The following is a 25,607-nucleotide window of genomic DNA, read 5'->3' on the forward strand; positions in this document are numbered from 1 at the left end:
TCCTGTGTGCTTGGCATTTTTAGGGGTGACAGAGGTGAGGTGGGCACCTGCCCATAGGAGCTCCATGATAAGGATTCGGACTTAATGCAAAGAGGTGTAGGTCTGGAGAGCAAAAGGGCACTCATTTACTCCTGGAATACTCAAAAGAACAAACTAAAACACTACCAAATCAATACACCAGAATTACAATAGCTGAATTCTATTCTAGCAAAGAAAACGAAAGAAAATATGGTGCTGGGAGCCAGCACGGGAGTCCCCACCCTATGACAAGGTCATGTGGGAGCGATCTGGTGGGCAAGGTGAGCCAGAACTCGAGGGGTGCCCCTCTGGGCCTGCCTGAGCGTCTACCCCAAAACCTGAGCCTGTCTGTTTTACTGCTTCATGACTTTCACCAATTCCTCTGACAGTCACAAGGGGCTATCCCCAACCGCTCTTATCTGTAAGAAAAGCAACTTAAGAGCTCTAGTTTATAAGTCTCCGGGGTATACACAAGGAGACTTAGTTATTCTAATAATGCAGGGCTTCTCGGGGAGTTAGAAAATTGTTAAAATAGAACCGATAGAAGATTTCTTTGTTGAGTTAATGCCTGCTGCCAAGTTTCCATATTTCTTACCCACTGTGCTCCTGGGAGTGTAATTAATATAGCTGATATATAAGAAATATAAGTAGAAGCTTTAATGTTAATAATAACCTTGGACCCCTAAGCTTACCCCCACGACACTCTTGCCCTATAGGAATGCAACTCTGTCTAGTGCTTTTGGGGAGTGGTACTAAACTCTACGAAAAGTCACCTTTGGAGAAAATAAGTTTTTCTGGTTGACTAATTCTTATCAGAAGAAAAATGTTAGCAGGTCTCCTGACCAGAAGATGATGTAAATCACCCAAAGCCTTTGTATTTGCGATAATGATTAAGGTCTGCTGACCTTACATGACTTTGCATCCCCCATTATCTTCTATGTGCAACTTGAGGTATAAAAGTCCCTGCTAAAAATAAAGCTATGGGCCTTGCTCACCGAAGCTTGGTCTCCCCGTGTCGTTCTTTCTCTTCTTTCCTTTTGTCTCTACTCTTTCCTCAGGCCAAAGTAATTGGAGCGTGGGGGTATACTGATTTCCCACGTAAACCAATTATAATTAGGCCTCTGATTCTCTCCACTGACGCTATCCCTTTAAATCGCCGAAGCCGTCATCCTGAGGGAATCCCTGGATCCAACCAGGGCTGGACTCCCGTAATATGGTAAATATTTTCCAGTTCTCATTCACAATGGCAATTTTTAAAATGCTAAAAAAATTAATAATAATAATACCTAGACATAATCCTAACAAGAAACATGTAGAACTTATATAGACTAAAGGACAAAAAAAACCACTAAGAGAGAAAGTCTAAAAACACGAAAGAGTGTATCAAGGTCCCAACTACAGAGACTATTATTATATTAATTTTTCTGAAGTTAATATAAAGGTCTGAAGCAATTTTGGCAAACTACGAATGAGATTTTAAAGCAATTACAAAATATTTTTAAATTGTTATTATTTTTGGCTGCGCTGGGTCTTCGTTGTGGTGTGTGGGCTTTCTTTAGTTGCAGAGTGGGGGGCTTCTCCAGTTTTGGAGCATGGGCTGTACTGCGCGTGGGCTCTCTAGTTGCGGCACGTGGGTTTAGTTGCCACTCAGCATGTGGAATCTTAATTTTCCAACCAGGGATTGAACCTGCATCCCCTGCATTGGAAGGCAGATTCTTAACCACTGGACAATGAGGGAAGTCCCAAGAATGAGATTTTAAAACTTAACCAATTGATTCTAGATTTCACATGAAGGAGTAAACAGATCAGATAGATAAGAAATTTTCTGAAAAATCCGTGTAAGGATGAGGATTTTCAGTGCCACCGACAACATTATAGAACTATCACTATTCATGTACTGGTTTAATAGCCAAGAGAAAGATCAGCACAACAAAAAGCCCTGAAAGAGACCCTGTCATCTATCAGAATACAGCATTTTACATAATGAAAAAGAGCATCCCAAACTAATGGACATTAAAGGGGTTTTCAACAATTTTATCAGGAAAACTGGTTATGAGAGAGGGAGGATAAATCAAGTTAGAGCTTTGCCTTATACACTACAACAAGATATATTTTTGATGAATCAGAGTTAAATATGAAAAATAACACCATGGGGATCTAACAGTTGGCTATTTACTCTCATGATCATAAAGACCTTATAACCAAGGAAGAAATGGAAGAAATCATACAGTCAACAGATGGAGTTGCCTGAAAATTCAAAATGGCCTATTTTTTGAAAAGACATGCACGAGCTCCTATTTTAAGGCAATTACACTTTGTGACACTCAGGGATGTTCATTCTGTTTTAGATAATTATAGAGACAGCAGGAAGGAAAGGAAAAATTCTATACTGATAGTAGTTACCTCTTTCTGTTCCTCCCTCCCCCTTTTTATGCACTGAGATTTTCCAAGTTTCCATACTCAATTCTAAACAAAGGAGTTTTGACTTTAAATAGGAAGCAATGGGGAACCAACAGAGAACATTTCAACTGGGAATTACAACAAAGCTCTATCTCTTCTGTTTTGTGCCACATTGTTCGGTTTATTCCTTTATGACTGTGCAGTGAATTGACTGCACTATGGGTATTTTAAGAGAAGCTCCAATAAGTTCCCTGGGTTCTCAGTCTTCCCATTCCTAAGCTGCCTGTGTGTAAACGTCCATGCCAGAGGCCACCTGACAGTGGATGAGGTGTCGGGAGCTCTGCCATGATTCCTGCCTACGAGACCGTGAGTGAATTACGTTCTCTCTGAGTCTTATCTATACAATAGGAATGAAGATTATGTCTCACAGATGGTTACAAAGACGAGGGGCTGGTGTATGGGAAGCAAGCAGCACAGTGCCAGGTACACACTGGACATCCTGGAGTTGTGAAAGAAGACAGGGCATTAAGCACACAGCGGGGCTGTGTGTGTGGGGAGGGGGGCTAGCCCTGCTGCTGGTGGGTGAGCCTCTCAACCTCGGGCAGTAAGGAAATACCACCACTGAGTGTGGTCTCTGGACTGCTCCCTTCCCAGTAGGGACATGCCACCCTAAACCAGCCTCACCTCCCACGAGGACCACAGCGGCATGCCACTTACACTCTCCTAGGAATCTTGCATCCTCAGAATGCAAGAAGCAAAAATCCTATGAAATCAGGACCTGTGGAGGACAGCTGGCCCCAGAGCAAAATTCCAGGGCAGGGCCTGGCTTGGTGAATGGTGACAGAAAAACCGTCCACATCACACCCCCATCTCAACAAGGTGACTGGGAGCTTTCACTTCTGTGGAGTAGTGAAAGGAACAGCCTCCTTTGGAAATTCAAATAATTAGCAAGAGGGGAATTAAAGGACTCCGTTAGTCATTTGCACAGCAGTATGAATGCACTTAACGGGACTGGTTTCCTGCTATCTCCAGGGTGACACAGTTGAGGAAATAAGATTTCTGAAGCCAGGAGAGGAGATGCATAGTTGGAGATGCCAAGATGCTCAAAGAGAGTGAAAGCATTATCCATTAACTAGCCATTAGCTGACGAAGTGGTGGCAGACATGGGGAAACCTGAGGTCTTAGGAAGATAAGAGAAGTTAGGAAAGAGGGGAGAAGGAAGCCTTGTCTATTTCGCACTGTCTCCTTATACTGGCCCCACAACCAAGAAAGAGGAAGAGAAAATTTGTACTTTTCCTCCCCCACTCTTTTCTGTGTAGGTCTCTGCTTTCAAGACGAGGTGGTCAGTGTTCTTTTGGGCCATGTCACTCATTCAGCCGGAGCACTGTTGCATGGGTCCCTGCCTCCCTTCCCTCTTTATGGCAGTGAAGGCAACTACCATCCAAAGGCCACTCAAGCCAAAGATCAAGGGGAATTCCAGACTCCTCCCCTCCTAGACTGCTTCAACAATTACTCATCCTTAAGTCTTACTAAATTCTATCTTCCTTTACTTAAATATAATTACTGAATACCAACTATGTTGCAGCTATGGGGCTAGAATGTAGAGATGATTAAGGCAGAATTCTAGTTCCCAGATCTGTCATACCAATTCCCAACAATACTGCCTTTGTTCTTGCCCCAGTTATGACTTTGATGCCTTTAAGACTGTCCCTTAGTAGGTCTCTTTGGTCTCTCCAGTCAACCCTTCCTCCACACAGTATTTCTAATATGTGATTACCATCATTAGCTTAAGTGATTGCAATGATGCCCCTTGGCAGTACTGCCAGAATAGTTATCAAGTGCAGGAAATATTTTAAGTGACGTGTAGTTATATGTTAATGAAGGAGACTCAAGTTTTGAGCAAGTTAGATCACTTGTGCAAATTCATTGAGTTGTATAATAATAACTACAATTATATAGTATTGAATACTAGTCAACATGAACATGATTTAAATTTACATGTCAGTAAATCTTGCAAGACAAGACAAAGTTTATCACATAGATAGTGATTATCAAGCTATTTTAATTTCTGCTTTATTGACTATGCCAAAGCCTTTGACTGTGTGGATCACAATAAACTGTGGAAAATTCTGAAAGAGATGGGAATACCAGACCACCTGATCTGCCTCTTGAGAAACCTGTATGCAGGTCAGGAAGCAACAGTTAGAACTGGACATGGAACAACAGACTGGTTCCAAATAGGAAAAGGAGTACATCAAGGCTGTATATTGTCACCCTGCTTATTTAACTTATATGCAGAGTACATTATGAGAAAGGCTGGGCTGGAAGAAGCACAAGCTGGAATCAAGGTTGCCGGGAGAAATATCAATAACCTCAGATATGCAGATGACACCACCCTTATGGCAGAAAGTGAAAGGGAACTCAAAAGCCTCTTGATGAAAGTGAAAGAGGAGAGTGAAAAATTTGGCTTAAAGCTCAACATTCAGAAAACGAAGATCATGGCATCTGGTCCATCACTTCATGGGAAATAGATGGAGAAACAGTGGAAACAGTGTCAGACTTTATTTTTTGGGCTCCAGAATCATTGCAGATGGTGACTGCAGCCACAAAATTAAAAGATGCTTACTCCTTGCAAGGAAAGTTATGACCAACCTAGATAGCATATTGAAAAGCAGAGATATTACTTTGCCAACAAAGGCCCGCCTAGTCAAGGCTATGGTTTTTCCAGTGGTCATGTATGGATGTGAGAGTTGGACTGTCAAGAAAGCTGAGCACCAAAGAATTGATGCTTATGAACTGTGGTGTTGGAGACTCTTGCGAGTCCCTCGGACTGCAAGGAGATCCAACCAGTCCATCCTAAAGGAGACCAGTCCTGGGTGTTCACTGGAAGGACTGATGCTGAGGCTGAAACTCCAGTACTTTGGCCACCTCATGCGAAGAGCTGACTCATTGAAAAAGACCCTGATGCTGGGAGGGATTGGGGGCAGGAGGAAAAGGGGACAACAGAGGATGAGATGGCTGGATGGCATCACCTACTCGATGCACATGAGTGTGGGTGGACTCCGGGAGTTGGTAATGGACAGGGAGGCCTGGCGTGCTGTGGTTCACGGGGTCACAAAGAGACGGACACGACTGAGTGACTGAACTGAACTGAACTGAATTTCAATAAATAAAATGGCAAAACAGATGGAAGTGGCTGAAACAATCAATTAACTAAAGCCATGAATAAGAAAAATGATATTTGATGATCAGATAGCAATAACTTGTGGCTCAGCTGGTAAAGAATTCACCTGCAATGCAGGAGACCTGGGCTTGATCTCTGGGTTGGGAAGATCTGGAGAAGGGAAAGTCTACCCACTCCGGTATTGTGGCCTGGAGAATTCCATGGAGTCCATGGGGTCGCAAAGAGTCGGATATGGCTGAGCGACTTTCACTTTGACTTTATGGGGCTTCCCAGGTGGCGCTAGTGGGTAAAGAAGTCTCCTGCCAGTGCAGGAGCTCCAGGAGACTCAGGCTCAATCCCTGGGTCTGAAGATCCCCTGGAGCAGGAAATGGCAACCCACTCAAGTATTCTTTGCAGGATAATCCTATGGATAGAGGAACCTGGCAGACTACAGTCCGTGGGGTCGCAGACTCGGACACTCCTGAGCGTGCATGCACGTATGTAACTTAATACTTCGTTAGTTAAGGAACATATGATATAGAGGCAGCTCTTCTATTTAGTTGTACCGATCTCAAAACACCTCTCCAACTCTAACAGCTTTGACAGAACAAATCCAAATTGTAAAATATACTAAAGCAGGTATTTATTACGCAGTTCAATGACTATAAAGTTAATCATTAAATGTAAATAGAATCTGGGGACGTAGAAAACAAGTAGTAACTCATTATGTGACAAAAAATTTTGACATTCTCAAGTCCTTTTATAAAAATGGGTATAAAATGATTTTATGTAGTTTTGATGTCTACTGTGGTTCTGATCTTTGTTATTCATTCAATACTCATTAAACATATACAACCAACTCCAATTCCTGCCTAGGAAATCCCATGGAAGGAGGAGCCTAGCAGATTACAGTCCATGGGGTTGAAAAGAGTTGGACATAATTTAGCAACAAAAGTACCACACAATTACTTTTATAAAAAACATAATAAAATGATTTTATGTAGCTTTGAGGGTCTACTATGGTTCTGATCTTTGCTATTCATTCAATACTCATTAAACATACACATTTCCCCCAAACTGTAGTAATACTGTTAAGATTATTAATCTGAAAAACAATAAAATCATAAATTAAAAACTGTAATACTAAAGGTAACAGAGCAAGAAGAAAATAAGTAAGAGGAAGAAAGAGGAGGAGGGGTAACATAAGAAATTTTCACTGAAATAGAACTTTTAGACTAAAGGAGCAAGTCAGGTTCTAGAATAACTTGATACAAAATGCTCAATACTAAGACAGCTTGGTTAAATTAATAAATCTCAGTAATGAAAAGTATTTTTAGGTATCAAGACAGAAAAAGCAAATGAATCTGTCCTCAGGACTCTCCTGGTGAACATTTGATGCTGAACGATAATTCAGCAAAGTCTATAAAGCTCTAAAGAAATGACATCTGGAGATCATCAGATGGTCAATACTGAAATCAGATTGATTACATTCTTTGCAGTCAAAGATGGAGAAGCTCTATACAGTCAGAAAAACAAGACTAGGAGCTGACTGTGGCTCAGATCATGAACTCAATATTGCAAAATTCAGACTTAAATTGAAGAAAGTAGGGAAAACTATTAGGTCACTAGGGCACGGCCTAAATCAAAGCCCTTATGATTATACAGTGGACGTGACAAATAGATTCAAGGGATTAGATCTAAAAGATAGAGTGCCTGAAGAACTATGGACAGAAGTTCGTGGCATTGTACAGGAGGCAGTGATCAAGACCATCCCCAAGAAAAAGAAATGCAAAAAAGGCTAAATGATTGTCTGAGGAGGTCTTTCAAATAGCTGAGAAAAGAAGAGAACTAAAAGGCAAAGGACAAAAGGAAAGATATATCCATCTGAATGCAGAGTTCCAAAGAAAAGCAAGGAGAGATAAGAAAGTCTTCCTAAATGAACAATGAAAACAATAGAATGGGAAAGACTAGGGATCTTTTCAAGAAAATTAGAGATACCAAGGGAACATTTCATGCAAAGATGGGCACAATAAAGGACAGAAATGCTACGGACCTAACAGAAGCAGAAGATATTAAGAAGTGGCAAGAATACACAGAAGAACTATACTAAAAAGATTTTAATGACCCAGATAACCATGATGGTGTAATCACTCATCTAGAGCCAGACATTCTGGAGTGCAAAGCCAAGTGGGCCTTAGGAAGCATCACTACAAACAAAGCTAGTGGAGGTGATGGAATTCTAGTTGAGCTATTTCAAATCCTAAAAGATGATGCTGTTAAAGTGCTGCGCTCAATATGCCAGCAAATATGGAAAACTCAGCAGTGGCCATAGGACTGGAAAAAATAAGTTTTGATTCCAATCCCAAAGAAGGGCAATGCCACAGAATGTTCAAACTATCGCACAACTACATTCATTTCACATATTAGCAAAGTAATGCGCTAAATTCTCCAAGCCAGGCTTCAATAGTACATGAACTAAAAACTTCCAGACGTTCAAGCTGGATTTATTTATTTATTTATTTATTTATTTTGAAATGACAAGTTATTTAATTAGGTTCTTTGCAAGAAGTTCAGAACACTACTTTGTGAGGATAAATTCCATTTGTGAGAGCAAACACGGAGTGGAGGTAGCCCTGGAGCTGAGGGACAGCTTTGATTCTTCGCAGAATTCGTGAGTCCACAGCTTTCTGATCAACCTTGCGCTGCTCTGTGATCTTATATTTCTCTCTCTCTGTGTCGAAGATCTCGCCCTCCTGGTGTCTGGGTTTACGCAGCTTCTTCTTGAAGTAAGTGTCAGTGAGATGTTCTGGGATTTTCACACCACTGATATCGATTTTGGTGGAGGTGGCAATGACAAATTTCTGGTGTGTTCTACGCAGAGGAACTCGACTGAGGGATAGAGACCCAGTCACAAGTAGCAAGCCACTGCCCAGCTGCTTCAGGAAAACGACCCTCTTGCCTCTGTGGCGCCCAGTGAGGATGATCAGAATGGTCCCAGGAGCGATGCTGGCACGCAGCTTTCGCACATGCTTACTGAAGGGTTTTTTGCCATGACTCAGCAGTTTCCGAGGCATATCTTCAGTAGGGTAATACCTAGGCATTTTGCGAAGTTTGACCACTCGGGTACCACCATTCTTGTCTCCACCAACTGGTTTTGTGACAGTAGCAAGAACACGAACCTTCTTTTTCTTTTTGACCTTGGATTTAGCTGCTGAACACTTTCTCTTGTACAAGGCCTTTCTGGAGTACATGGCTGATTGGGAATATCTGCCAATTCCTCTGACCAGGACAGGACTTCGGCTGCAGTGGGGCTTCCCCTTCTTAACTTTCTTCACCTTTTCCACCTTTTTGGCCTTGTTGCCAGCATCAGCCTTCTTGGCTTCAGGTTTTTTCTCCTTAGTATCTGGCTTCTCAGCCTTTTCACCTGCCATCAGACTGCCTCATTCAAGAAATTCGGTCTAGGAGGTGAAGACACACACACACTCAAGCTGGATTTAGAAAAGGCAAAGAAAAAAAAAAAAAAGAAAGGCAAAGGAACCAGAGATCAAACTGCCAATATCTTCTGGATCATAGAAAAAAATAGAGAATTCCAGAAAAACATCTACTTTTGCTTCACTGACTATGCTAAAGCCTTTGACTGTGTGGATCACAATAAACTGTGGAAAATCCTTAAAGAGATGGGAATACCAGACCACCTTACCTGCCTCCAGCAAAACCTGTGTGCAGGTCAAGAAGCAACAGTTAGAACTGGACATGGAACAATGGACTGGTTTAAAATTGGGAAAGGAATACAGTAAGGCTGTATATTGCCACCCTGCCTATTTAACTTATATGCAGAGTAATCATGTGAAATGCTGGGCTAAATGAAGCACAAGCTGGAGTCAAGGTTGCTGGGAGAAATATCAATAACCTCAGACATACAGATGACATCACTCTTATGGCAGAAAGTAAAGAGGAACTAAAGAGCCTCTTTATGAAGGTGAAAGAGGAGTGTGAAAAAGCTGGCTTAAAATTCAACATTGAAAAAATGAAGATCCTAGCATCCAGCCCTATCACTTCATGGCAAATAGACGGGGAAACAAGGGAAATAGTGAGAAATTTTATTTTCTTGGGCTCCAAAATCACTGCAGATGGTGACTGCAGCCATGAAATTAAGACGCTTGCTCCTTGGAAGAAAAGCTATGACAAACCTAGACAGTGCATTAAAAAGCAGAGACATTACTTTACCAACAAAGGTCCACATACTCAAAACTATGGCTTTTCCAGTAGTCATGTATGGATGTGAGAGCTGGACCATAAAGAAGGCTGAACGCTGAAAAACTGATGCTTTTAAACTGTGGTGTTGGAGAAGACTAAGGAGAGTCCCTTGGACAGCAAGATCAAACCAGTCCATCCTAAAGGAAATCAACCCTAAATACTCATTGGAAGGACTGTTGCTGAAGTTGAAGCTCCAAAACTTTGGCTTCTGGATGCAAAGACCTGACTCACTGGAAAAGACTCTGGAGGCTGAGAAAGATTGAAGGCAAAAGGAGAAGTAGGCAGCAGAGGATGAGATGGTTAGATAATATCACTGACATGAATCTGAGCAAACTTTGGGCGACAGAGGAGGACAGAGGAGCCAGGCACACTGCAATCAGACATGACTTAGTGACTGAACAACAAGTCTAATTTTACTTCAATATCTTGTTTTTTCATTAAAGTCAAGGAAAATTAAATGTAACATTGCTTAAATAGTAAGCTTCCTTTGAATAATTTAATTCTAAGGGAAAATACAGTCTCAGCTCTAAACAAGCAACTTGCAGAATTCTTTTTTTGCAGCTGGGCCTGGTTGTTAGTTGAAGACTGCCTGCATGTGGAGGCTGGGAGCAGCAGGACAGGCTCTGTGCAGACAGAGTCTGCAGTCAGGAAATCCTGTGTCCTGGCCTGGTCCTTGCTCAGATAAGACCGCTTACTTGGGAATGAGCTCCCATTCATGTTCTGGCCTTGTGCAACAATTCTTTCTTTCTCAATAATCTTATAGGAGGGTGTGGAACAGAACTACCCTATGACCCAGCAATCCCACTCCTGGGCATATACCCAGGAAAACCATAATTCAAAAAGCTACATGCATCCCAATGCTCAATGCAGCACTATTTATAATAGCCAAGACATGGAAGCAACCTAAATGTCTACTGACAGAGGAATGGATAAAGAAGATGTGGTACAGATACACAATGGAATATTACTCAGCCAGAAAAAGGAATGAAATCGTGCCATTCGCAGAGCTGTGGATGGACCTAGAAACTGTCATACAGAAAGAAGTAAGTCAGAGAGAGATAAACAAATATCATATAACATCGTTTATATGTGGAATATAGAAAAATAGTATAGATAATCTTATTTGCAGAGCAGAAATAGACACAGATGTAGAGAAGTACGGTTTACCAAGGGGGGAACAAAGGGTGGGATGAATTGGGAGATTGCGATTGGCAGATATATACACTGCTGCTGCTGCTGTTGCTGCTGCTAAGTCACTTCAGTCGTGTCCAACTCTGTGTGACCCCATAGACGGCAGCCCATCAGGCGCTCCCGTCCCTGGGATTCTCCAGGCAAGAACACTGGAGTGGGTTGCCATGTCCTTCTCCAATGCATGAAAGTGAAAAGTGAAAGTGAAGTCGCTCAGTCGTGTCCGACTCTTAGCGACTCCATGGACTGCGGCCTACCAGGCTCCTCCGTCCATGGGATTTTCCAGGCAAGAGTACTGGAGTGGGGTGCCATTGCCTTCTCCGAGACACTATTATGTATAAAATAGATAACTAATGATAACCTGTTGTACAACACAGGGAACTCTACTCAGAGCTATGTGATGACCTAAATGGGAAGGAAATCCAAAAAAGAGGGGTATATGTATATGCATAGGAAAAGGCAACTCACTTCAGTATTCTTGCCTGAAAAATCCCATGGACAGAGGAGCCCTGCAGGCACAAAGTGTTGGACACGACTGACTGACTGAGCATGTATATGTACAGCTGATTTACTTTGTGTATAGGAGAAACTAACACACCACTGTATAGCAACTATACTCCAACAGAGATTAATTTTAAAAAGAAGAGGGCAGATCCAACCAGCAGAGCCCATTCCCTGATCATACTGGAAAAGGCAAAGTTTCCTACTTGAAAAGCACTGCTCCGGTTACCAAGGAGTCATAGAGCTCCACTCAAGACTGGCTTCATACCTGTCCCCTGCACTCTGCTTTCTGCAGCCACTGCATGATGTTGCCTCTGCCCTGAACCCTTCCCTGGGCTGTCCAGGTGCCCCTCCCTGGACCTGCTGCAAATCATCCCAACTTCTGGTCTTGGGAACCCTTTTCCCAGTTTATCATCTCATCATACTTCTCAAATTTGATTAATTTTTGTTTGTTCAGTCACTCTGTCATGTCCAACTCTCTGTGATCCCATGGACTACTGCACGCCAGGCTTCCCTGTCCTTCACCGTCTCCTGGAGTTTACTCAAACTCATGTCCATTGAGTCAGTGATGCCGTCCAACCATCTCATCCTCTGTCATCCCCTGCTCCCACCTTCAATCCTTCCCAGCATCAGGGCCTTTTCCAATGAGTCAGCTTTTCGTATCAGGTGGCCAAAGTATTGGAGCTTCAGCATCAGTCCTTCCAATGAATATTCAGGACTGATTTCCTTTAGGATGGACTGGTTTGATCTCCTTGCTGTCCAAGGGATTCTCAAGGGTCTTCCTGATGACCTTCTTGATGACCTCATCACAGTTCAAAAGCATCAATTCTTTGGCACTCAGCCTTCTTTATGGTCCAACTCTCACATCCGTACATGACCACTGGAAAAACCATAGCTTCGACTACACAGAGCTTTGTAGGCAATGTCTCTGCTAATAGGTCTTTCATTTTCCCCACTCGACTGGAACTAAAGTTCTTCCTGCCTACAAATTTTAATGGTCCTAGATTGATTCCCCTACCCTATCCAGCCAAGCTTTGGGATCTGACACCCTAACATGGGTCTCAGTTCCACTGACAGTCTAAAACCTACATTACCCTTAGTTGCAAGGCACTCCCAAGCACACGTGATGATAAGGCTGGCAGCCACCTTGACCTCCAGGTCAGGCTGTCCATGGCAGTGTGAGACCCTGGCCTTCTCCCCATGCTGCCATCTCTGCATTCCTGCAGTCCCCACCTGCACCATGGCCTCAGTCTCCTAAGGCAGCTCCTTTTTCCCCAGGTCCAGATTCTTTGCTTCAGCTTCAGGTTGGATCATATACCCAATAATAAATTGGTAAATCTCAAATTCTGTATGGAAGAGGAATGGCAACCCAGTCCAGTATTCTTGCCTGGAGAATCCCATGAACAGAGGAGCCTGGTGGACTATAGTCCATGGGGTTACAAAGAGTTGGACACGACTGAGTGACTTTCATTCTCAAAATGTAAATAAACGTGTAGCCAAAACAAAACAAAACAAACCAATCCTGGTCTCCCTGCTCCTAAACTTGCTCACTTCAATCAAACAGCAGAGTGCAGAGAGAGGATCCGAACACTCTCCCACTCTCTGCCTTACCTCCTCTAGGGGGTTTCCAACAGAGTCCCCCATAGATCCACTCACACTGTGTTCTCCAGGATATTCCCTAGTATAAGAGCCAACTGCAGGGAAATGGGGCAAACTGAGAACCTTCTTTGCCCTGGAAACTACAGGAGAGAGTCATAACTCTTCCAATGCCCCCATGTTTTTTCTTTCTTTCTTTTTTAATAATTGTATTTATTTTTGACTGTGCCGAGTCTTTGTTCCTGCATGAGCTTTTCTCTAGTTATGGAGAGCCAGGGCTGCTCTCTAGTTGCGACGCGAGGGCTTCTCATTGAGGTGGCTTCTCCTGCTGCGGAGCACGGGCTCTAGGGTGCACAGGCTTCAGTAGTTGTGGCACGTGGGCTCAGTAAATGGAATTCCCCAGCTCTGGAGCACAGGCTTAAAAGCTGTAGTGCACAGGCTCGGTTGCTCTGAGATACGTGGGATCTTCCCAGACCAGGGATTGAACCCATGTCTCCAGCATTGGCAGGCAGATTCTTATTCACTGAGCCACCAGGGAAGCCCTCTCCCCCATGTTTGAGCCTAGCTCACCCTTCTAGCCCCTGCCGTCCTGCAGAGCCTTTACCTGGAGTTCCTGAAATGCAGCAGACATGCTGGAGCCTCTGCATTTGCACACGCTCCCTCCCCTTTCTGCTTCCTTACCTATCAGCCTAAGTATGACACCCCCTTGGAAGCTGCAGTCCCCAACCAGCAGCCAATCCAGGCTGGGCAGGCGGCCTTTCTTGAGCTCACTTGCCCAGTGTTCCTTCTTCCTCCTGCCCTTAAATAACTGCCTGAGCACACATGGGACACTGGCCCTCTGGCAAGGGAAAACACGAGGGAGAGGACGCTGTCTTAGCACGCTGTCCGAAGGGCAACTATGGGCACAGACTGACCCAGGTGAGCAGGCTTCCTCAAAGCCCTTTGCAGCCTTGGTTGCTAACTGCAGATCTGGTTCCTTCTCCAGACTGTGACCTCAGAGGTCGAGGGCCGTATCTGTTTATATTTATACCCTAGCACCTAGCAGAGGGCCTGCTATGTAGTAGGAAGGTGGGCTGAAACAAGGGACTCCAGAGGCATGGTGACCAAATGCCGAGGGCCCCAGGGAGGATCCTCCCAGGTTGGATTTAAAAGTTTAAAGCCATTTCTGATGCTGCGTCCTAGTGTGAACCGTAAGTGAGCTCAATGTCAAAGGATGGAAAGGTTTATTATTGACTTGCAAGCTGAAGGAAGTTGTGGGTTATATATGACGCTGAGGTTTTGTGCAGAAGAAACAAGTTGAGCTTTTCTAATAATCGCTGGTAAAATGTGAATCAATGTGAACTGTGGCTGTGTATGTATGATTTTTAAGTAACGTGGTCAGCTTTTTGAAGCCATTTACCATGCTCAAGGGAAAAGAATCCTGTCCTCTTTCTGGAAGGACCTCCTTGCCCATTGTACCACGGGAGAAATCCACGCCCACCCCCACACGAAAGGTGAAGCACTCCATAAGCTACCACCATCCTGGGGCTCTGGCAGAGGTCCTGTCCTTATTGCCGGGTGGGAGATGCAAACTGTGGTTCATACAACTGCTGCCCATCAGCTACTAAAACTGTGCAATCTAGATGTTCACATTTACATGTGAGCAGACAACACAGAACCACAGGATCTATAAAGAGAATTAGCAGCCAAAATGGGGACCAAACTGATTTCTGGCTCACACTGAAAAAAGGGTAATATAGGAAACATAAAACTTGCAAAACTTCTAAGCTTGTTAGTCAGGGAGATTTAAGAATACACATTGAGAAAATAAGAACAGGCTGACAAGAAAAAGCATCCTGAGAACATTGACCTTATTTGGCAATTAAAAAAAGAAAAACATGGTTGCTGGGGGAAAAACCTAAAAAAAAAAAAAAAAAATCAACGTAAGTAGTAAATAGTAGAAAGAAGTCTCAAAAAAAAAAGGTGGTGGATTAGAAAATCAATTCAAGTACCTGTAAGAATCTGGAAGAAAAAAGGCAAAGTAATGGAATTAATGGAATTCCTGGTGGGCTACAGGCCATGGGGTCGCAACTGGACGTGACTGAGCATACAGAGCGCCATACCGAGTGATGTTAAGTCAGATAGAGAAACACAAATAGCATATGTTATCACTCATATGTGGATTCTAAAAAAAATGATACAAATGAACTTATCTACAAAACAGAAATAGAGGTACAGATGTAAAAAACAAACTTAAAGGTTACCAGGGGGAACATGGGTGAGGGATAAATTGGGAGATTGGGATTGACATAAATACACTACTACATATAAGATAGATAACTAATAAGAACCTCCAGTTTAGAACAGAGAACTCTATGCACTACTCTGTAATGACCTATTTGGGGAAAGAATTTAAAACAGAGTGGATATATGTGTATGTATAATTGAGTCATTCTGTTATACAGCAGAAACTAATATCACATTGTAAATTAACTATACTCCAATAAAAAATTAATTAAAAAAAAAGCCACACACACACACAAATACTTGTAAAAAGAAAAACATAAGCAAATGAACAGAGATCAATACATTAAAAAAAGTAGAAGACAATTTCTTTGAGCTGAAGAAAGAAGACTTTTCAGTTCAACAATGTCAGAGAGGATTATTGAAAAAACAAAAGACCTATAGCTTAAAGAATCATTTTCAAGAATAAAGAAAAATTACATAAAAGTCATTAGCAGGGGCTTCCTTCATGGTCAAGTAGTTATGAATCCACCTGCCAACGCAGGGGATACAGGTTAGATTCCTGGTCTGGGAAGATTCCACATGCCTTGGGGGGAACAAAGCCTATGTGCAAAACTACTAAAGCCTGGATGCCTAGAGCCCGTGCCGCACAAGGAGAAACCACTGCAATGAGACGCCCTCGCACCGAGAGCAGCCCCTCTCTTTGCAACTAGAGAAAGGCTGCATGCAGCAACAAAGAAAAATAAAATAAAAATCTTTTTAGCAATCCTTAGCAAACAAAAACAGATTACCCAGAGAGGAAAAATAGACAATAATTGACTTTCTCACCTGCAACACCGAAGGCCACAAATTTACAAAGCAATGTTTATATATTCCAAGATGAAAGATTTGTGATTGTGACCTCAGAATTCTACAACAAGCTAAACTTTCCTTTAAATGTGACTCTATGGTCTCACTGCCTAAGGCCTGGGTTTGATCCCTAGTCAGGGAATTAAAATCCCACAAGCTGCATGGCACAACCAAAAAACACTACACATACCTAAATGTGACACAAGTTAAGATATTCAAGGTTCCGGAAAGTAAGCTCCAAAAACCAACCAAAAAATTTAATTGAAGTATTCCAGTCAACTGGGAAATTAATAACATTACATAATTGAAGAAAGAGGAAGATATATTATAGAAAAAAAATTTGTGTGCAACAACACCAATTAGAATCTAAGATTATAAATAATAAGTGGGTTATAACATGATAATTAACTACCAATAAAGGATGCTTAGAATAGAAAAGACACAGGAATTTTGGTAATAATCTAGAGATAAAATTTCATGTTAATCCAACTATATCTGAATGTGGGAATGGAAGGAGAGAAGAAAAAGTATGCTAAAACTTTTATCCTATTTGGAAGAACAGTTGTAATTTGACTGTGTGGATCACAATAAAGTGTGGAAAATTCTTCAAGAGATGGGCATACCAGACCACCTGACCTGCCTCTTGAGAAACCTGTATGCAGGTCAAGAAGCAACAGTTAGAACTGGACATGGAACAACAGACTGGTTCCAAATAGGAAAAGGAGTACGTCAAGGCTGTATATTGTCACCCTGCTTATTTAACTTATATGCAGAGTGCTGCTGCTGCTGCTGCTAAGTTGCTTCAGTCGTGTCCGACTCTGTGCGACCCCATAGACAGCAGCCCACCAGGCTCCCCCATCCCTGGGATTCTCCAGGCAAGAACAATGGAGTGGGTTGCCACTTCCTTCTCCAATGCATGAAAGTGAAAGGTGAAAGTGAAGTCGCTCAGTCGTGTCTGACCCTCAGCGACCCTATGGACTGCAGCCCTCTAGGTTCCTCCATCCATGGAATTTTCCAGGCAAGAGTACTAGAGTGGGGTGCCACTGCCTTCTCCAGAGTACATCATGAGAAACGCTGGGCTGGAGGAAGCACAATCTGGAATCAAGATTGCCAGGAGAAATATCAATAACCTCAGATATGCAGATGACACCACCCTTATGGCAGAAAGTGAAGGAAGAACTAAAGAGCCTCTTGATGAAAGTGAAAGAGGAGAGTGAAAAAGTTGGCTTAAAGCTCAACATTCAGAAAATGAAGATCATGGCATCCGGTCCTATCACTTCATGGCATATAGATGGGCAAACAGTGGAAACAGTGGCTGACTTTATTTTTCTGGGCTCCAAAATCACTGCAGATGGTGATTACAGCCATGAAATTAAAAGACGCTTACTCCTTGGAAGGAAAGTTACGACCAACCTAGACAGCATATTAAAAAGCAGAAACATTACTTTGCCAACAAAGGTTTGTCTAGTCAAGGCTATGGTTTTTCCAGTGGTCATGTATGGATGTGAGAGTTGGACTATAAAGAAAGCTGAGCACGGAAGAATTGATGCTTTTGAACTGTGGTGTTGGAGAAGACTCTCGAGAGTCCCTTGGACTGCAAGGAGATCCAACCAGTCCATCCTGAAAGATCAGTCCTGGGTGTTCTTTGGAAGGACTGATGTTGAAGCTGAAACTCCAATACATTGGCCACCTGATGCGAAGAGCTGACTCACTGGAAAAGACCCTGATGCTGGGAAAGATTGAAGGCAGGAGAAGGGGATGACAGAGGATGAGATGGTTGGATAGCATGGTCGACTTGATGGACATGAGTTTGGGTAGACTCCGGGAGTTGGTGATGGACAGGGAGGCCTGGCGTGCTGCGGTTCATGGGGTCGCAAAGAGTCGGACACGACTGAGCAACTGAACTGAACTAAACTGAATCTACTTTTGATGGTTCAGTAGGAAAAGAATCTGCCTGCAATGCAGGAGACCTGGATTCGACCCCTGGGTTGGGAAGATCCCCTGGAGAAGGGAATGTCAACCTGGTATTCTTGTCTGGAGAATTCCAATGACAGAGGAGTCTGGGGGTCTACAGTCCATAACGTCACAAAGAATCAGACACAACTGAGCAACTAACAACACACACACACTCACTCTTGATGGTGAGAGAGAGATACACATACACACATATGTTCTAATATGTTTGTTAAAAATTTAAACAAGAGTAGAAAGAGGAGATACAGATACATCTCTACAAAGAATATACGTTAAAAAAAAAATCCGAGGAATATGCTAGTGAAAGGAATATGGTAGGCGCCAAAGAAAACCTCAACATAGTCATAGATACAACTCTTAAATACTAGTAGACCATATTGTAGAAATTAACATCAAATGTTTAAATCAAACAACACAAGCCACTTGAAAATTTTAGACAACGTTCTGCCCCAAACTCTTCTATCAAAGAGAAAATGTTTAAAAAGAGAAAAGACGGAAATTAGAGATATTTGAGAAATGATTGCCTATGATTACACTACTTGTCAAAGGTATGGAAGGCAGGCAATGTTATACTCAGAGAAGAATGCAGTAAACAATGAGGACAGCAAGTAAATGAATTAGATGTTCAGTTGAGTTAGATGAATAATGGGAGAAGAGTACAACAAAGAAAATAATGATGCTAAAAATAAAATGATTAATTAGAAAAAGGAAAACATTAATATCAGCAAGCAATAAAAAGACCAAAAAAAGCTGGTGCTTTGAAAAGATCACTACAATAAGCACAAATATACAACATTAGGAGGCTTCCCTGGTGGCTCCTGCCTGCAGTGCAGGAGACTCAGGTTTGATCCCTGGGTCAGGAAGATCCCCTGGAGAAGGGAATGGCAACCCACTCCAGTATTCTTGCCTAGAGAATCTCATGGACAGAGGAGTCTGGTGGGGTACAGTCCATAGGATTGCAAAGAGTCGGATGTGACGAACACTTTAACATTCATAGAACATTAGAAATAAGAAAGGGGACACAATTTACAGGTATAGAGGAGATATTTAAATTGTAAGATAACTCAAGATGAATCATAAACATTCCAGAAAATCTGATTCATGACCTTCCACAAAAAGGGAAAAAAATCTACTCTCCAAAAAAGGCACTTGTCTCAGATAGCTTTTCAAGAAACTTCTACAAGCTTGGATTGCTTGTCCTTTATTCTACAACAGAGAAATTACAAGAATAGTATTTTAACATTTATTGAGTATTTAATATGTGCCAGGCACTATACTAAGCAATTTATATATATCATCATGTTCAAAAAAGCTTACAAACTCATTGAAAGAGATTAGTATCAAATGGATATGAAAACTTGACAAGGAAATCATACACATGCATAAAATTGATCACATTTATAAATATAGATAATAGTCTAGATAAAATAGTACTAAATGGAATCGAGGTAGAAATTAAAATAATAGTATGTCATGACCAAATAGAGTTTTTCCTCCTGGGAATTAAAATAATGGTGCAACATAAAGAAACCTAGTGATATCATTCATTATACTAAACAGTGAAAGAACACCTTCAGAGTCCAAAGAACACCCATCCCCGAGTTAAAACAAGACAACAGCAACAAAACTCTTAGTAAACTAGAAGCACAAGGCAACTTTCTTAATGTGATTTTTAAAAGTCACCTAAGGAAATCAACAATAAACAACATACCAAAGAAGAAAGCATAAGAAACTTTTTCATGAAAGATAGGTACAAAGCAAAGTTGCCTTTTCTAACCACTTCACATTATACAATGTTGCCCTGGCAGTTCTGGCCAATTCAGTGAAACAAAGCTACAAAAAGGTAATATGTATAAATACTGGAAGGAAAAAAGTTTTTTATTATTTCTAGGTGATATGACTATTTACCTAGAAAATCTAAAAAAAATCAATGGAAAAACTTATAAGAATAAAAGAGCCCAATAGGATGGCTAGATATAGCGTGTGTGTGTGTGTGTGTGTGTGTGTGTTAGTCGCTCAGTTGTGTCCAAGTCTTGGTGACCCCATGGACTGCAGCCGGCTAGGTTCCTCTGTCCATGGGATTTTCCAGGCAAGAATACTGGAGCGGGTTACCATTTCCTTCTCCAGTAAATATATACACATACATATTAGTGAATGTTAATGATAATCAGATAAAAACTATAATGGAAAAGATTCCATTCATAATATTATTACATATTGTCTCATAGGCAGTGCGTGTTCAGTCGTGACCAACTCTTTGAAACCTCATAGACTGTAGCTTACCACACTCTTTCCGTCTATGGGATCTCCCAGACAAGAATAATGGAGTGGGTTGCCATTTCCAGGAGATCTTCCTGACCCAGGGATCTAACCCATGTCTCCTGAGTCTCCTACACTGCAGGCAGATTCTTTACTGCTGAGCCACCAGGGACCTTCACTACATATTGTAAATTTAACTATAATTTAAAAGTTCAAGATATTTGTGAAACCGTTAAAAGTTCACACAGGTACGCTATCTTTTTGCTAAAAAAGGAAAAAATAAGTCCTATAAGACTATATACTTATATCTGTGTATATATTCATAAACTCTGGAAACTTTTAAAGCTGGTGAAAGTGAAAGTCACTCAATCATGACTGACTCTTTGTGACCCCCATGAACTATGCAGTCCATGGAATTCTCTTTCAAACCCAAAAGATGTAACCAGAGATGAGGTCAATTCGTCCAAGATTTAATTTCATCTCAATCAAAATCCCAAAGAACATGTGAGTTCTGAAGCTGCCTGAAGTGTAAGAGCAAAAGAAGCTGCACAAATTGTAAAAGCAAAATTATTTCTGAAGAGTGGGAATTCACCCTACCAAATATAAAGCTGCTAAGTCGCTTCAGTCGTGTCCGACTCTGTGCGACCCCATGGACTGCAGCCTACCAGGCTCCTCCGTCCATGGGATTTTCCAGGCAAGAGTACTGGAGTGGGTTGCCATTGCCTTCTCCTAAATATAAAGCTACTGAATTCCTTATAGCAGTAAGGATTAGCATAGGAGTTGGTTCTGCACTCTGTTGGTGCAGAACAGAGATTTACAAACATATTTATGACTACATGGACATGTAGTACAAGATTAAAAGGGCATTTCAGATCAAAGCCAAGAGCAGATTATTTATAAGCTAGAGGGATATATTGTACAACATGGGGCATATAGCCAATGTTTTATAATAACTATAAGTGAAGTATAACCTTTAAAATTGTGAATCACTATCCGGTACACCTGTAACTTATAGAATATTGTACATCAACTATGCTTCAATTTAAAAAAAAATGGGAAAAATCAAACAAAAGGAGTGGATTATTCAATGAAAGTTGTTGAGAGAACTGGCTTTCTATCTGGAGAGAAATACGAAGCGAGTGTTCCTATCTCACATCACACACAAAGATAAGTTCAATGGGAATTAAAGATTTAACAATAAAAATAAACTATTAAAATAGAGTATAAGTAAATATTTTCAATATTGGCATAGGCAAAATCTTTCCTAGCATGACCAAAGCCAGATACCATAAAGGAAGAGATTAATGGATTAGACTATATAGAACTAAAAACTTGAACACAACACCTCATATTAAATGAATGACAAAGGTCAACACAGGAAAAATGTCTGCACTATAACAAGCTCTTATAATTAAAGAGTAATTCCTAAAAGTAAACAAATAAACAAACAAAGGACCTCAGTAAGCAATTCACAAATGAAGAAGCTCAATGACCAATAAACACATGAAAAGCCACTAGACAACCTCAATAATAAATAAAGAAATCCAAACTCAAACAATAATATCAGCCCTTGTGGAATCCGGTAGTACAGGTGGTAAACCTCCTAGCAGGAAGCAAACAAGTTATAGTTTAGCAGGAATGGAGCTCTGTCTGAGTGTGCCCTTTATGGGCAAGGAATACCTTCACTTTGTAAGCTGATCGCCAAGAATCTTATACAGCTATCTATTGTAGGTGGATGAGAGGAGAGCGTTAAAAGTTCACACAGGTATGCTATCTTTTTGCTAAAAAAGGGAAAAATAAGTCCTATAAGACTATATACTTATATCTGTGTGTATATTCATAAACTCTGGAAAGTTTTAAAGCTGGTGAAAGTGAAAGTCGCTCAGTCAAGACTGATTCTTTGTGACCCCATGGACTATGCAGTCCATGGAATTCTCTAGGCCAGAATATTGGAGTGGGTAGCCTTTCCCTTCTCCAGGGGATCTTTCCAATCCAGGAACCCAGGTTTCTCACAATGCAGGCGGATTCTTTACCAGCTGAGCCACAAGGGAAGCCCTTTAAAGCTGGTAACAATGATTAACCTAGGATTGGGAAGGGAGAAGGGATGGGTATTAGGCAGATGTGGGACAAAATGGAATGGAGATTTTGTTCTCTCTATAAATTTTGTTAGCAATTTTTTGAACCATATTAATGTATTTTATCTGTCTAAAAAAAACCTGAATTTAAATTCCTGTGCTGCTTGGCAAAAATAATTAAAATGGGACTTGACTTTCTTCATACAGATCCTCCCAGGAAGCTCTGGAGTGCTTTTGAGCCAGGAACTAACTACCCACATCTCATTCTACAATCTAGCTATAGGGAAACTGAGTGGCAGTGCTTATGGAAAATTCCCCTCTTTAAGAGTTTTTAAAGGGCAGTTTGGTAACATGTATCGAAATGTAAAACTTTCATATCTCTTCACCGAGTCACGGTGTTTTAAAAAATTTATCCTGAAGAAATGACTGGATATGGGTGAAAAGATGATTCTGCAGCATTATTTTCTCGTGAGGGAAAACTATTACTATCCATCCATTCGCACGGGAGAGTGTAAACTGTGGTCATCGCTACTGATGCTGCTGGTGTGTGGACCACACTGTGAGTTGCAAGACCTCAGAAGCTCCTTGACCCACGCCCCAGCTATGAGGCTCTGGATCTCTCCTCCCCGCACCCTCTACCTGTCTCTTAGATGCACAACCCCACCCTTGGCTGGCCTACTCACCTGGTCAGCATAGGGCTGCGGTGGTTGGGGTTGGAGCAGAAGATGTTGTTGGACTTGCGGGTGCCGTCCAGAAACTCCCGCACCGACTGGCTGCGGAGCTCCGCCAGCGGCCGGGCCTCATGCTTGAGGAACCACTGGTGCGCCTCGAAGCACTTGGCACAGATGAGCTGCTCGCACTCGAAGCACCAGTAGTGGGCCAGCTCTTTGCAGCGGGTGCAAAACGCCTGCTCGCGTGCGATCTGCTGGTACACCGACAGCCGCCGCTGCAGGCTCTCGAAGAAGACGTTGTCCAGGGCCTGGGTGCCGGCACCTGAGGGCCAGGGAGCCTGGCAGACGGGGCACTGCATGCTGGACTCCTCCAGGCATCCTGAGCACAGCGTGTGCAGACAAAGCAGCAGCTTGGGGCACTTAGCTTCTGCCTGGCAGCCCTGGCAGCGCAAGAACTGGAACTCTTCCTCCGTGGCTTGCTGGGGAATCAGAGAGGGAGGTGAGACGTGAAGTCCCAGGAGTCCCCACCCAACCGGACACCCACCCTGTGGCTGCACGCTGAGAGTGGCACTTCCTGTTTCATACCTGTCATTGGATGACACAAAAACCCAGGCTTATCAGTATCCCAGTCCTCCACTGACTTAGGCCTTCCCACGCTCACTCCATGATTTACTGAGCATCCGCTTCTCATAAGACAGTACTAGGCCCCAAGATACACGGATGTGTAGCAGCAGTCCCCAACCCTTTGGGGACCAGGTTACAGTTTCCTGAAAGACAGTTTTTCTGCAGGTGGGGTGATGTAGGGATGATTTAAATGCATTACATTTATTGTGCACTTTATTTCTGTTTCCACTGTGATAATTCAGTAGTGCAAGTGATGAGAGTGGCTGTAAATACAGATGAAGTTTTGCTCTCTTGCTGGCTGCTTGCCACTGTGAGCCCGGTTCCTAATAGGCCAGGACAAGTGCCAGTCCGTGGCCTGGAACTTGGGAACCCCTGATTCCAGGACAAACCCCTGCCTTCAAGGGACTTTAAAAGAGGAAATTCATTAAATGTGTGTCATATAACCTCACACAAAATGTTTACTGTACTTTGATGGTTCCTCAAAAACTTAAACATAGAACTACCATAGGATCCAGCAATTCTACACCTAGCTATATACCCAAAAGAACAGAAAACAAGGATCCAGATGCTTGTACATCCATTATACTGTACACAGCATTACTCACAGTAGCCAAAGGGTGGAAACAACTCAAGTGTCCATCAACAGATGAATGGATAAACAAAATGTAGTTTATACATACAATGGAATGTTATTTAGCCTTAAAAAAGACATTCTGATACATGCTACAACATGAAAATACCTTGAAGACATCATGTTAAGTAAAACCAGCCAAAAACAGAGACAAATACTGTAGCATTCCACTTATATAAAATATCTAGACTAGGCAAATTCAGAGACAGAAAGTAGATTAGAGGTTACCAGCAACTAAGGGGAAGAGGGAGAAGGCAACGGCACCCCACTCCAGTACTCTCGCCTGGAAAATCCCATGGAAGGAGGAGCCTGGTAGGCTGCAGTCCATGGGGCCACTAAGAGTAGGACACGACTGAGTGACTTCACTTTCACTTTCTCTTTCATGCATTGGAGAAGGAAATGGCAACCCACTCCAGTATTCTTGCCTGGAGAATCCCAGGGACGGGGAGCCTGGTGGGCTGCCGTCTATGGAGTCGCACAGAGTGGGACACGACTGAAGCGACTTAGCAGCAGCAGCAGCAGCAGGGGTAAGAGGAGAATGCGGAGCTTAAAGGGTACAGATTTTGTTTCAATGAAAAAATTCTGAAAACAGACTGTGGTGATGGTTACAAACATTGTGGAATGCATTTAATGCCACTGAATTGTACACCTAGAAACAGATAAAACATACATAACATAATACAGTACCTGGCACGTGAGAAATACTCAAACATGTTAAGTAGTATTGTAAATATTATTTCTAGGTGTTATAATGCAACTAATAAAAGTTAATGCAATATGGTATTATTTGTACTTTCATGAAGGAGAGTAAAAAGGGCCTGGAAGAAAACAGAGCAAGTGATCTAAGCATTTCCTTTGGGGGTGGGGAGTTTGTGCAGGAAAAGACCAGTAAACCTCTAAAAACCCCTCCGGATGGGGGTTAAGGGAGCACGGTGCTCCAGGAAGAGGATCCAAGAAGCTTCCTAGAGGAGAAACCACAGGAACCCTGAGCCTTAGCCAAAACACCTCTCTCCCACTTTCTGATCTGGGAACAAGGGTTCTGGCTTTCCACATCTGGCGCCATGTCCGGGGTTGCCAGGCGCGTGCGATAAGACTACTACCTCCATTTTCCTTAACAGGTGGTCCTTCATCTAAGGTAGGGGATAAGAGGCACGTCACCAGCTTGGGCGGAAGAGTCT

At 42.3% G+C, this 25,607-nt stretch overlaps 2 protein-coding genes across 6 annotated transcripts in view; both read right to left on the reverse strand.

The window, feature by feature from the left end:
- PML (PML nuclear body scaffold) overlaps nt 1-25,607 on the reverse strand; it is a 57,350-nt gene that overhangs the window by 31,244 nt on the left and 499 nt on the right. For all 4 annotated transcript variants that reach the window (XM_055555761.1, XM_055555763.1, XM_055555762.1 and 1 more), the window contains exon 2: nt 23,187-23,653. In XM_055555761.1, the coding sequence (XP_055411736.1) occupies nt 23,187-23,653 (467 nt within the window). The remainder of the gene's footprint in view (nt 1-23,186; nt 23,654-25,607) is intronic.
- Nucleotides 8,094-23,327, reverse strand: LOC129633825 (60S ribosomal protein L6-like). 2 transcript variants are annotated; one of them, XM_055555766.1, is made up of 2 exons: nt 23,187-23,327; nt 8,094-9,039 (listed from the first exon to the last, which is right to left on the reverse strand). In XM_055555766.1, exon 2 carries the CDS (start codon nt 9,010-9,012, stop codon nt 8,152-8,154), a length of 861 nt encoding a protein of 286 aa, XP_055411741.1. In that variant the 5' UTR covers nt 9,013-9,039; nt 23,187-23,327; the 3' UTR covers nt 8,094-8,151. The 2 variants fall into 2 exon arrangements, with proteins under 2 accessions (XP_055411741.1, XP_055411740.1); XM_055555765.1 differs by having other exon boundaries at nt 8,094-9,069; nt 23,187-23,322.

This window comes from Bubalus kerabau, chromosome 19, assembly GCF_029407905.1.
Source record: "Bubalus kerabau isolate K-KA32 ecotype Philippines breed swamp buffalo chromosome 19, PCC_UOA_SB_1v2, whole genome shotgun sequence".
Lineage (NCBI taxonomy): Eukaryota > Metazoa > Chordata > Mammalia > Artiodactyla > Bovidae > Bubalus > Bubalus kerabau.

What these genes read in the sequence shown, in the direction of transcription:
- LOC129633825 (XM_055555766.1), bottom strand. Translation starts at nt 9,012, where the DNA reads ATGGCAGGTGAAAAGGCTGAGAAGCCAGATACTAAGGAGAAAAAACCT.